The 11,209-nt window shown below is 46.3% G+C and overlaps 1 protein-coding gene and 1 pseudogene across 2 annotated transcripts; both read right to left on the reverse strand.

Moving 5' to 3' along the window:
* Window positions 1-1,361: 1,361 nt before the first annotated feature.
* LOC124696311 lies at window positions 1,362-3,897 on the reverse strand (annotated as a pseudogene).
* Window positions 3,898-4,886: 989 nt separating this feature from the next.
* Window positions 4,887-10,397, reverse strand: LOC124699253 (glutamine--fructose-6-phosphate aminotransferase [isomerizing] 1-like). Of its 2 annotated transcripts, none has more exons than XM_047231582.1 (11): window positions 10,118-10,397; window positions 9,546-9,718; window positions 9,007-9,118; window positions 8,003-8,139; window positions 7,193-7,354; window positions 6,541-6,862; window positions 6,178-6,428; window positions 5,977-6,091; window positions 5,624-5,879; window positions 5,361-5,529; window positions 4,887-5,244 (listed from the first exon to the last, which is right to left on the reverse strand). In XM_047231582.1, the coding sequence occupies exons 1-11, from the start codon at window positions 10,356-10,358 to the stop codon at window positions 5,161-5,163; spliced, it is 2,022 nt and encodes a 673-aa protein (XP_047087538.1). In that variant the 5' UTR covers window positions 10,359-10,397; the 3' UTR covers window positions 4,887-5,160. The 2 variants fall into 2 exon arrangements, with proteins under 2 accessions (XP_047087538.1, XP_047087537.1); XM_047231581.1 differs by having other exon boundaries at window positions 8,003-8,142.
* Between the last annotated feature and the right edge of the window lie 812 nt (window positions 10,398-11,209).

Below are 11,209 nucleotides of genomic sequence, written 5' to 3' on the forward strand. Positions count from 1 at the left end.
AATTAAGATATTTTGCCTGATAAACTCATTTACGAAAGGTGGCTGAGAATTCCAGTTACCAGCCTGTAACTGCGGTATTTTACTCGGTAACCAGAATTGTTCAAAGGCAATGATTGAAGTCACAAGGCAAACGAATTGTGCAAATGCAATTTTTCAAGGCATGAAATGTTTGCCACTAGGGCTCCTTTGATTCACACACAGGATTGGTATAAAAATTGTGTAGGATTTAGATCCTATGGAAAAAATTCTGCACAAGTTGTTTGATTCATAGGAACATATCTTATACGTAGTAGTAACTAATTCTATAGGAACCTTTTAGTGCAAATCCTACCGATAAAAAACATTAGGTCATACCTCATGGAGAATAGCCTTACTACAATCAAACACACTTCATCTTCCCATAGAAAGTAGGCATGACATCTCAATATTATGTTTTTTTAATGGGATTTGCTAGTTCTCAGCTAGTTAAATTCCACACCGTTTGATTTCATTGCGATTCGTGCATATGAGTTGTAAGTTGGGTTGCAACTGATTTTTCTTAGTTGCAACTGAGTTTTTTTTTTCAGTTGCAAGTAAAGTTACAACTATGACTTTTTAGTTGCAAGTGGGGATGCAACTAAGAAAAATCATCCGAACCGTTAGATTTATTTTGTAATTCATGCTAGTCATCAGTTGCAACATAAGTTGTAACAAAAAATTGAATACATCATCTAGTTCTCAGTCGATTGTGAAAATAGTCACACCCTTTTTATATTCTATAATTTTCTCTATCCTATGAATAAGAAGCCCTCAACAAATCCATGAACTGTGCGCTTATAAATTTTGACTAGGTTATTCACTCCATGACAACGTGAAGGTAAATTTCATCCAAATGACGTGCACGTAAGATTTCATGTACCGAGTAAAAAAATCATGAAAAGTGTATATCACAAGTTATTTGTTCATTTAAAATCTGGGATTAGCTTACGTCTCAATCTATCAATTGTTTCATGTGTCTCCGTCGACAAACTTGGCTGTCACTTGTCGGAAGCTAAGTGATCGTGTTTCATCACAATTAGGAGGAATGGCGACGCAACTTGGCGAATGTCGACTGAGACTTGATCCCAAACTCAATTCATTCTGTTTCTGAGCCTCTAGATAAGCAACCAAATCATTCTGATCCCAAACTCAATTTAACATAACCTACCAACTAGAAATTGCAGGTACATTATATATTTTGACAGAGAAACTACAAATTTAGGCCAAGTGATGTGCAGTTTCGCATGAGCAAGATTTATGAAAGTTCGGACAAGATTTACCAAGACTGGTGGTAAGTGACCTCTGCTCCAAGCAGAAGAGTGGATCACAAATTTTGGACTCACTCACGCATCTTCAACAGAGATGAGCGCCTGCACCACAGCGCTCATGCTCGGCCGCCGGTTCCTCTCCTCCTCCAAGCACGACAAGGCAGTCCCAAGCAGCACCTCCACCTGCGAACGTCTAAACTCGCCGGCGAGCCGTTCGTCCACGAGATCCTCCACGCAGCCGGATCGCATCGTCTCGCGCGCAGCCTTGGTGACGGCCCTGACATCCGTATTTTCGCCGCCGTCCGCCACCCTGACCCCTCTCACTAGCTCCAGCAGCACGACGCCGAAACTGTACACGTCCACCTTGTCGCTGACGTCGAGGTTCGACACCCACTCCGGCGCCATGTACCCCTCGTTCCCTGATCCGCCGCGACGGGTTCGAGTTGTTCAGCTCGGCCGTGCGAGCACCAGAACCAGAACCGTCGCGCCGGCGGTCAAGAAGTTTGGCGAGCCCAAAGTCGGTGATCTTAGGCTCCAGATCTCGGTCCAGCAAGATGTTCTCTGGCTTCATGTCGCAGTGGATGATCCACTGGAGGCACTCGCTGTGCAGGTAGGCCAGGCCCCTGGCCACGCCGACGGCGATCCGGAACCGCTGGCTCCAACCGAGGACTTCGTGATCGTGATCGCCGCCGTTGTCGTCGGGGAACAGCATGGTGGCGAGCGAGCCGTTCTCGATGAACTCGGAGACTAGGATGCGGTGCTTGCCTTGGGAGCAGCAGCCGACGATCCTCGCCAGGTTCATGTGGTAGATCCGGCTGATCAGGCTCAGCTCCGCCTCGAACTCCTCCTCGCCATGGCAGCGACTGATGCTCGTCGTCAGTTCCTTGACAGCCACGACACGGCCGTCGTCAAGGATGCCCTTGTACACCACGCCGGAACCGCCGCGGCCTATCACGTCGGCGAAGTTGGCCGTGGCCTTCTTGATCGCCGCGTAGCTGTACCGCTGGAAGCTGCTCGTGAGGAGGATGAGCTTGTAGCCTTCGTCCATGGGGTACACCGGAGAGGACGGCCTGAACAGCCCCTTCTTGGAGAAGAGGCAGCAGCAGCCGAGCCCTATCACGACGGCCTCGACCACGAACATCGCAGACAGGAAACCGTACAGGTATGGCCACACCGGCTTCGCCGCCGCATCGCGGCCATTGTCGTGTGACAAGGCAGAGACGTTGAGGAGGAGGTCCCCTTGGGGGGTGGTGCAGCCGGTGACGTTATCCTCCAAGAAGTGAAGCGGACCCTGACCCTGTACATGCTCTTGCCATTGGTGGACGTGGATCTTGGGCACGACAAAGTCGGCCGGGACCTTGATGTACACCGTCCCCGGCAAGCCTGGGAACGTCCTGCCGTTGAAGAGGACGCTCTTGAGGTAGCACTCCATGTTGCTGTGCTCCTTGTGCTGGAACCCCACGCACGAGCAGCGCTCCCGGCACCTCTTGGCGCAATCGTCGAACGTCGTTCTCTCGCCGTCGCTGAGGTCGTAGCCCCAAAAGTCGGTATGCGGAAGCTCCATCAGCTTCGTCGGTGTCGCGCAGTCGTGCTGCCGGAACATCGGCAGGCACCCTTTACTCCAGTCGCTCCGGTCGGCGCGTTCGTGGCCTGGGGCGCAGACGCAGGACGGCGCCGGCGCGTAGAGGCACACCGCGTTGGCACCGCACACACCGTGGATGATGCAGGGGTTACCGAACGCCATCCACGACACGGCCCACGTCCCTTTGGTCGCGTGCAGGCTGTAAGCCCTGAGGTTGCCGTCGGCGTCCAGCGTCAGCCTCCTCCTCATGCCGGCGGCGCCCAAGTCCGCCGTCTGGAAGTTGGCGTTGTCGCTGGAGAAGAACTGGCCCAGCGCGTCCATGGCGGCCTCGCGGGAGAAGTTGTAGATCCTGCGTTTGTTGTCGATGTAGTTGTTGTAGGGGTTGGGCCAGTAGATGCTGGAGAAGTTGCCATTGTCGTAGAAGAGGGAGAGCATGGCGTAGTCGCTGAACCCGAGGCTGTAGTAGCCGGAGGAAAGAAGCCGCCCGTCGCTTCCGCCATCGGCGCGCGACACCAGGCGCGTCGTGGCCCTGAGCGGCTGCCTCGGGAGCAGTGTGTCCGTCGGGGAGTCGAAGCTCTGCCACAGCTTATTCCCGTTGGCATCCTCCACGACGAGGTTACCGCTGTTGTCGAGCCGGACGCGCGAGGCCGCCGGTGCGCCGGCCGAACTGGAGTTCCAGACCGGCTCGCCGTCGTAGTCGGTGAGGACGAGTGCGCCCCCGTGTTTGTCGAGCGTGAGGCGGGAGCCCTTGCTGTGGACGGGGCGCAAGCGGTCGGCGGTCCAAACGACGGCGCTTTCCTTGGCGCCCGCGAACCAGACGGAGAAGGTGAAGACCGTCGGGGACACGAGGTAGAAGCCAGATCTAAACGTGCCGTCCGGCGAGCCTAGGAAGTCGGTCTCATGGTCCTCGACAGCGATCGACGCACCGCGGGGGAGCACACTACGGCGCGCTGCTGTGGCAGCGAGATGACATGGAAGCAGCAAGCTGAAACTGACAGTGATCACGAGCACTAGGATGATCGATCTCATCGTGGCATCACCTGGTGATTTGGACAGGACGGTGGAGATTACTGTTCGTATGTAAGTACGTACTCAGGTCAAGTCAACAGCTTCATTAAGCGTGTGATCCAAGATGAGATGGAATTTCTTGGTACTTAATAAGCATAGCACTTTACTCAAGGTATCGTGGCAGTGATCTGATTATTCTATTTGCATCGCGAGGAGTGTGTTTGGTTAGTTGAATCTGAACTCTGGAAACTCTGAACCTGACGAGAAAAGATTGTCTTTTCACACAACTTGTCTCTTAGATTGGCAAAAGTTAATTTGAGACAGCTCTTGGTTTGATGATATGTATCGTTGACTGACTTCTACCCAAATGCTTATACATAATCTCACTGTAGGAACACCATATTATACTACTTACAATATATACAGGTGGTCGAGTTGCCCTGCAGACTCTGCACCTCAGCCAATGGAAAAGCAACATGTAGTTTGACTTTGAGACAACTTGCAAAATCGCAGTGAGTCAATGGATCATCATCACTTGTAAATAGCAACATGTAGTTTTACTTTCTGCAACATTGAGATTGCTTGATTTTGTGTCGTGCAGGCGACGAAGTTGCTCTTGGTGTTGGTCGTCGGCATGTCTTGTGTCGCTTTTGGTGCCGGATCCTGTGGAAGGCCGGCCTCTTCGTCTCTGAAGCATCCCGTGTCTGCTCCTCTCATAGCGGTTGCGACGTCTTTTCTTCGGCAATGTTAGAAAACAGGCTAGTTTGGCGCGGCAGGTCACCCTTTGTCTTGTGTTTGTGTGATTGGCACCTTTGGTTGCATTTGCCTTGTCTTAGACGGGAGTTGTTGTGGTCATATTGTTCATGGATCTAGAGTAGGTGTGGCCCTGTGGTGTTAGGTTTTAGCCTTGTTGTATGGTTTTAACCCTGTTTTTTGCTAATTAATTTTCTTCTTAATTAATCGGTAAGGCAAAACTTTAGGCTTCGTTTAAAAAAAATAATAGCATATATATACATGTACATTACACAAACAGTTGACCAATCGACATGTTGTAAAGCTATCAAGCATCCTGCTTAATTATCCAGAAAAATAAATTGCACCACGGTAACAATGTGAAACAATAGCTTGGCAGCTGGCGCCCTAGACAGCCCTGAGGCGTATACTTCCTTCTTTTTCTTTTCTTTCTCCGGAGATTATGATTTCTTTTACTTTGTGTCTGCATGACTATGTAAGTACTCTTAATTTTTGTGTGCATGTGGTTCTGTTTTAATGAAAATTCTATGATTACTGTGTAGTCACGCTCTTGGCCAGATTCCTTGGTTGGTCAACATCGAATCCGCGAAGAACAGTAAGATGGTATGCCAGCAACTGAATCAAGAAAATTAAAAGAACTAATCGTTAAATGAAAATCAAATAAATGCCACAAAGTGCAATAGAGGTTTTGGGATATTCTATGTACAGAACAAATAAAAGTCTGCACAAACCTGCAATGGAATTATGTTGATCACTGGCTGGAGACAGTCGGGGACCTCTGGAACTTGAATCGTTCTGCAGGATCCACTAGGAACGACAGTGGATATGTCCCCCGTCGAGCACATTACGATCAGTCGCCCCTTGCGAGAAAGGAGCTGCTGAATCACTGACTTTTGCTTGCTGTAAGAGGAGGTTGAGAAGGAAAAACATTATCAGATGACAAGAATTTTCCACAGAAAACAAAAATAGATCTAGCTATGTTCAAAGCACTTACCTGAAGCACGCGTCGCGTGTTGCGATCACAACGATGGGAAGGTTTTCATCCACCAGTGCTAGTGGCCCGTGTTTCATCTCACCAGCAAGCATGCCTTCGCTGTGCATCAGTGCGACCTCCTTAACTTTGAGAGCACCCTCTAAGGCCGTGGCATAGTTATATCCTCTTCCAAAAACAAGGAGTGATTCAGAGTCAATCAGCGAAGATGCAAGTTCCTTCATATCAGAATCAAGTTTGAGAACTTCACTGGCATGACCTGCATCGTAAAATGATATAAACAGTGTTTCAAATGGTGTCCGATAAACTGCAATTTGCTTGACTACGTGGTACATTGTTGATTCAATTCAACATACTTGGAAGACTTGAAAGACCAGTGATGATAGATTCCCTTCTAGTTTGAGTTGATAACTGGTCGGATCCAATAGCCATTGCCATCATCGCCATAACTACTATTTGACTTGTATAAGCCTGCAAGATTGCAAGATTCTGACTGTTAGGAAACGATGGCTTAAATTTGGAAAAGTATTGCAACATGAAAATGTCTTGAGACCTACCTTCGTGCTGGCAACACCAATCTCACAACCAGCATTGATATGAATTCCACAATGTGTTCTTCTTGATAGCGTGCTTCCGACGGTATTTGTTATGCCGACACAAAGTGCCCCATTTTCTAGTGCGTATTCAAGAGCTAGGAGGGTGTCTGCTGTCTCCCCTGACTGGCTCACAAAAACTGCAGTGTCCTCTCTGTAGATGGGGCCTTGTCTGTCAAGCAAGTCACTTGCAACCTCCATAGTAACAGGAATACCTGTGGTGGAAAAATAAAATTGAAAAGACAACCTGCTAAATGCTTATTGTGCTCATGATATCAAACTTTTCCATATCATGACAATACAACTGGACAGCCTGATTCGACTTACCAGTAAGTTCTTCCACCAAAGGTCGTGCAGCTAAGGCAGCATTATAACTAGTACCACACCCAATAAAGATTACTCTTCTACTCCGCCTAATTGTTTTGAGATGTTCTTTCAGCCCACCTAAAATAACCCCACTATTCTTCAGTCTACCCCTCATCGTTGTTGTGAGTGAATGCGGCTGTTCATGGATTTCTTTTTGCATGAAGTGGTCATAGCTTCCTTTCTTTATTTGCTCAACTTCCATTTCAAGAACAGACAATGCTCGTTGCACAGATGCTGGCTTCTCTTTTTCCCGGTCAAACTTAAGGATAGACACACTACCATCCTGTAGTGTACACAATCTTAAAACTTGGGTAATATGTCAAGTATAAGGGTCGTGGAAGAAACAAAAGAATTGCTGCACATAGTGAGTGTTGGTCATCCCTTTTTCATTCATTGGAAAGAAGAACGGTGCGAAAATACAACAGATTAAGGTAGTGAGTTATATTTCTCAGACATCATGGTAGCAGGTGAGTAAAGAACTAATGGAGATTAGATAAACTGTGGTCCGGAAGAAAAGGATGTTCTAAAACCATAATAATTAAATATAGAGGGAAATATAAAAAGGAAACACCGGCAGACTAGCAGATGAAGAACTCAAGTAAAGAAAGAGTACCTGAATATGAATAATTTCATTGTCTTCAATAGCTAAATAGTTTTTGGTATGCTCTACAATAGCACATAAATCACTGGAGAAGAAGAATTCTCTGGGGTTTCCATTTGCTGCCAGGGATTTGACATTGTTGAATGACTTCCCACAGTTTTGACCACTTACTTCCTGATCATAGAAAGATAATAGTCATCATTTGTATAACATAGGAAGTCCAGCACAGAAGCAGGGGAAATATGCGATCTACAAGACTGCAATAACCAATTACAGAAAGGCACAAATTTCTAAAAATGATTATATAGGATAGTTAATTGTATGTTGTAATCAATCTACTACACAGTTACCAATCTACTGCGCGGTTTAACATGCCTGAAATACTGAACTGTGTGAAACAAAATAGTTATCACATCAAGTATTTGACTTCGGACCTTGTGATGAGTTCAAGGAAAAAAAGAAAAATCATAGATTATATGCCATGAAAAAATAAAATTGTACACTGCATCAGTGCTGACCATTTTCTATTCAGCAGGAAGCGACGAGCATGGTACCAATACAAGTGTAGAACAAAATCTAGGTAGCTACACATGATATGTCTACTTCAAATGTCAAAGGGTTTATTAACTTCTAACAAAGCATACCATATAATCGTGCACAAAAAAAAAAAACAGTTTTCAGAACAAAGCAAGTGGGATGAAAGAAAGATCTCAAAACTGAAATTTTAAATTAATTTTGTACTGAGAATTCAGCAATATGTTTTCTTGAGTTAAATATATCTAATAGCTAAAAAAGAAAGATACAAGGATGTTATTTTCCTACATTAACACCAAGAATCAGTGTGCTGCCTCGTTTGCATGCGATCAGCTCATTGGGATAGTGTGGACTCTTAAAGATAAGTGCATAGGCTCCTTCAAGCTGCCTCATGACCTCCATAACAACTTGGCTAAATGTCATATCTCCTGAGAAAATAAAAAAAATCTCAAAACTTCCTTAACTAGCTAATACAGATTCGTTCAGTCGATAACTATTTATTTTCCAATGCTATGATGAGTGCTCTTGCACTATAGTATTAATCATGTAACGTTGCCAAAGAAGTTTCTTGGTGACCACAAATAGTATAATGGTGCCTAGGTGGCAAATAATTTTTTAGCCATGTATACCGCTCCAAATTAATAACTTAAAACTAGGGAAGAAATGAACCACATCAATATCAAGCGGTATGAAGGATTACGAGTCGAGGACTCGAGCCGAGTCGTTGGGGTACCGACTCATAGACTAGTCGTGACTAGTCTAGACTACTGATCGACTAGTCGATATGTACAACAGCAGTAGCTAGTACAAAATACTCAACCAGATAGGAGATTTAGTAACTAAATCGACATAAGTTCAACACAAGTTACATAACATAATAATGTAGAACCTATAAGTTCATGGCATAGGCCTCAAATTATCGTGTCTAGATGGTGAACAATGTCTTTGAACTTCAGCTTCATCCTCCACGTCTAAATATTGCTCCATAGCTCTAAATTTCCTTGTATTTAAGAAGTTGTGGATTTCATTCTTAATTTCCACCGACACCTCTGGACAGTAGTCCACCCTGAATTGAGTCGATCGACTCATACCACGACTAGTCTAGACTAGTCCACAACTAGTCGCTTGACCGCTCCATTCTTCGAATTAGTCAAGTCGAAGAAGCTAGTCGACAGTCAAGTTAGGACTCATAGACTAGTCTAGACTAGTCATTAGACTCGTAATCCATGAGCGTTATATCTTGTTAGAATTTGCTACGACGACACTATTACAGAATATATATAACATAATACCTTCTCCATCACGAGCCTTGTCAAAAACAAACTTTGCCAGCTTAGGAATGACTTCAGTGTCGGTATCAGACTCAAAGACGAAGCCATGCCGAATTAGCGTCTCTTTCAGAACCTGAACACACACCATTATCAGGTTAGAATATGATGCCATATTCGCTTGAGATAGTGTCAGGCAATTTCACATCATGCATAAAACTTTCTGATGGTTGAGCCATAGATATTTGATAAACAGATGATCATATCATGATATCTGACATTACGTATTACAACTCTGTTAAAAGATCTTCAAATAGGGTGCAAACAACCTGAGATTCTGTGAAACTACAAAGTTGATTCTTATAAACATACATACACTGATACACAAAGGAGAAAGCCGATGTGTAGGGAGTCAGGACATGAGACTTTGACACAGGGAGCAACTTATTATAGCGTCATGTTTCCACTAGCAAAAGTTCATCATAGTTGAAGATAATAAGGAACAAGTACTACACAAAAGAGTTGTATGTTCAATATCCCAAGAAGAGGGTAATTAAGGAGACCTCATAGTTTGTGATAATGCCATTGTGGACGACCAAGAACTCGTCGCCAGCACCAGAGGATTGGGGATGACTGTTTTTTGGGGCAGGCACGCCATGTGTGGCCCACCTGGTGTGAGCGATTCCAGCGTGAACGGCAAATGTGGCATCCAGGTTCACACCCTTCTCATCAACCTCTAGAAATCAGACACAAACAAAAGCTAGAGTACTTGAGTTTTTTTAGCTTCTACTATTAAAAAATTAACCAACAGGAGGTATGGAACTTGCAAACAATGCGAAGGAATTATAAGCGACGAATTGCATAATGATTTTACAAGCTGCATGGCTTGATATAGCCCCCCAAAAGCTATATGACCCAAATGTATTGATCTCATTTGGAGCTACGAGGTTCCAGAATTATGTGAATTTTAGTTGCAAACCCCAAAAATGAGTACACGGCATCTGCAATCATGTAGTATTTTTTTTTCTCCCGAAATGTGATTACAAACCCCGGCCAAACGGGCGTCCTGCCGCTGGGCGGGGAACAACCTAAAATGAAACGAATTGCTGCTGGGGCAGAACTGGAGGATACTGACCAGAGTAGACGGATCGCACGAGGTTCTCGATCTTTCCCTCCTGGCGGAACACGATGGGAGACGCCCCCGCGTACGCCGCCGCGGAACCAGGCGGCTGCGGCTGGAGGTCGGCGTCGACGGCTATGCCGGAGGAGTCGTAGCCGCGGTACTCGAGGCGGCGGAGGCCGTTGAGGAGGACCTCGAGGACGTACCGCCGCTCCCGCGGCACGCAGTAGTTGAGGTAGGCGAAGATCCCGCACATCGCGGGCGACGGCGGGCCTTCTAGAACCTTCCGGAATGCCGCGTGTGTGCGCGGGCAAGGCGACGGGACGGCCGAGGCGGATGACGAAAGGCTGGCGGCGTATTCTCTGGGTACGTCTTCTAACAGTCGGATACGAGTCACGGGCTCTCCGCTTCTGCCTTGCGGCTGTTGCCTGGCGGCGATGACCGTTTTGACAGAATTCAAAGGCAAACATGACTCCAATTCACTGCCCGCTTGCTAGCCATGGCACTACTCAGGGTGTTACTAGGCACTTTTGGTTTACTGATCCTCCCCTTTTCCTTATCTCTATATTTGTGGATGATCCTCTTTTCCTTCGTCGTCGTTGGTCAATGGATGGCGGCGTGGGGGTCTGTTCGTCTCCTTCGGGTTTAAAGGTGATGGTCCTAGGGTTCTTCTTCTGCGAAGATGAAGACCTACCGGATGCTGATCCTCTTCATCTAGCCGGAGTGTTGATTTCCGGAAGACTCTGCCGGCGAATGGAACAACGCATCTTTTGCCTGTAGTTTGCTAGATTGGGTGGTATTCGGTCGCGCACCCATGCTTTTATTTCGACCGTTTGGTTCTGGAGGGAGCGGCGCGAAGCTCTTTTTCTGTGTTGACATCAAGTGACTATAAATCCATGATGAAAGTCAGACGAGGAGAATATTATGAAGAGAGGATGGGAGGACTAGCTAAGGAAGGTTCAAGTCTCCGCTATGTTGAGGGACTTGCTTGGTATTACGGGATTCACAACAGCGGTATGAGTATGGGGGCGATGGCATAGGTGAAGTTCAGAGTACTACCTTTCAGGGTGAAAATCAAGGTCTGTCCTTAACTGGTTGTGCCTGGCA

The sequence above is a fragment of the Lolium rigidum genome, chromosome 3, assembly GCF_022539505.1.
Source record: "Lolium rigidum isolate FL_2022 chromosome 3, APGP_CSIRO_Lrig_0.1, whole genome shotgun sequence".
In the NCBI taxonomy this organism is placed as follows: Eukaryota; Viridiplantae; Streptophyta; class Magnoliopsida; order Poales; family Poaceae; genus Lolium; species Lolium rigidum.

Coding starts and splice junctions, on each gene's coding strand:
- LOC124699253 (XM_047231581.1), bottom strand. CDS start 10,358: ATGTGCGGGATCTTCGCCTACCTCAACTACTGCGTGCCGCGGGAGCGG. Junction 9,119..9,545: donor GCATTATCACAAACTATGAG/GTCTCCTTAATT, acceptor GTGTGTGTTCAG/GTTCTGAAAGAGACGCTAAT. Junction 6,429..6,540: donor TTTGGTGGAAGAACTTACTG/GTAAGTCGAATC, acceptor TTTCCACCACAG/GTATTCCTGTTACTATGGAG.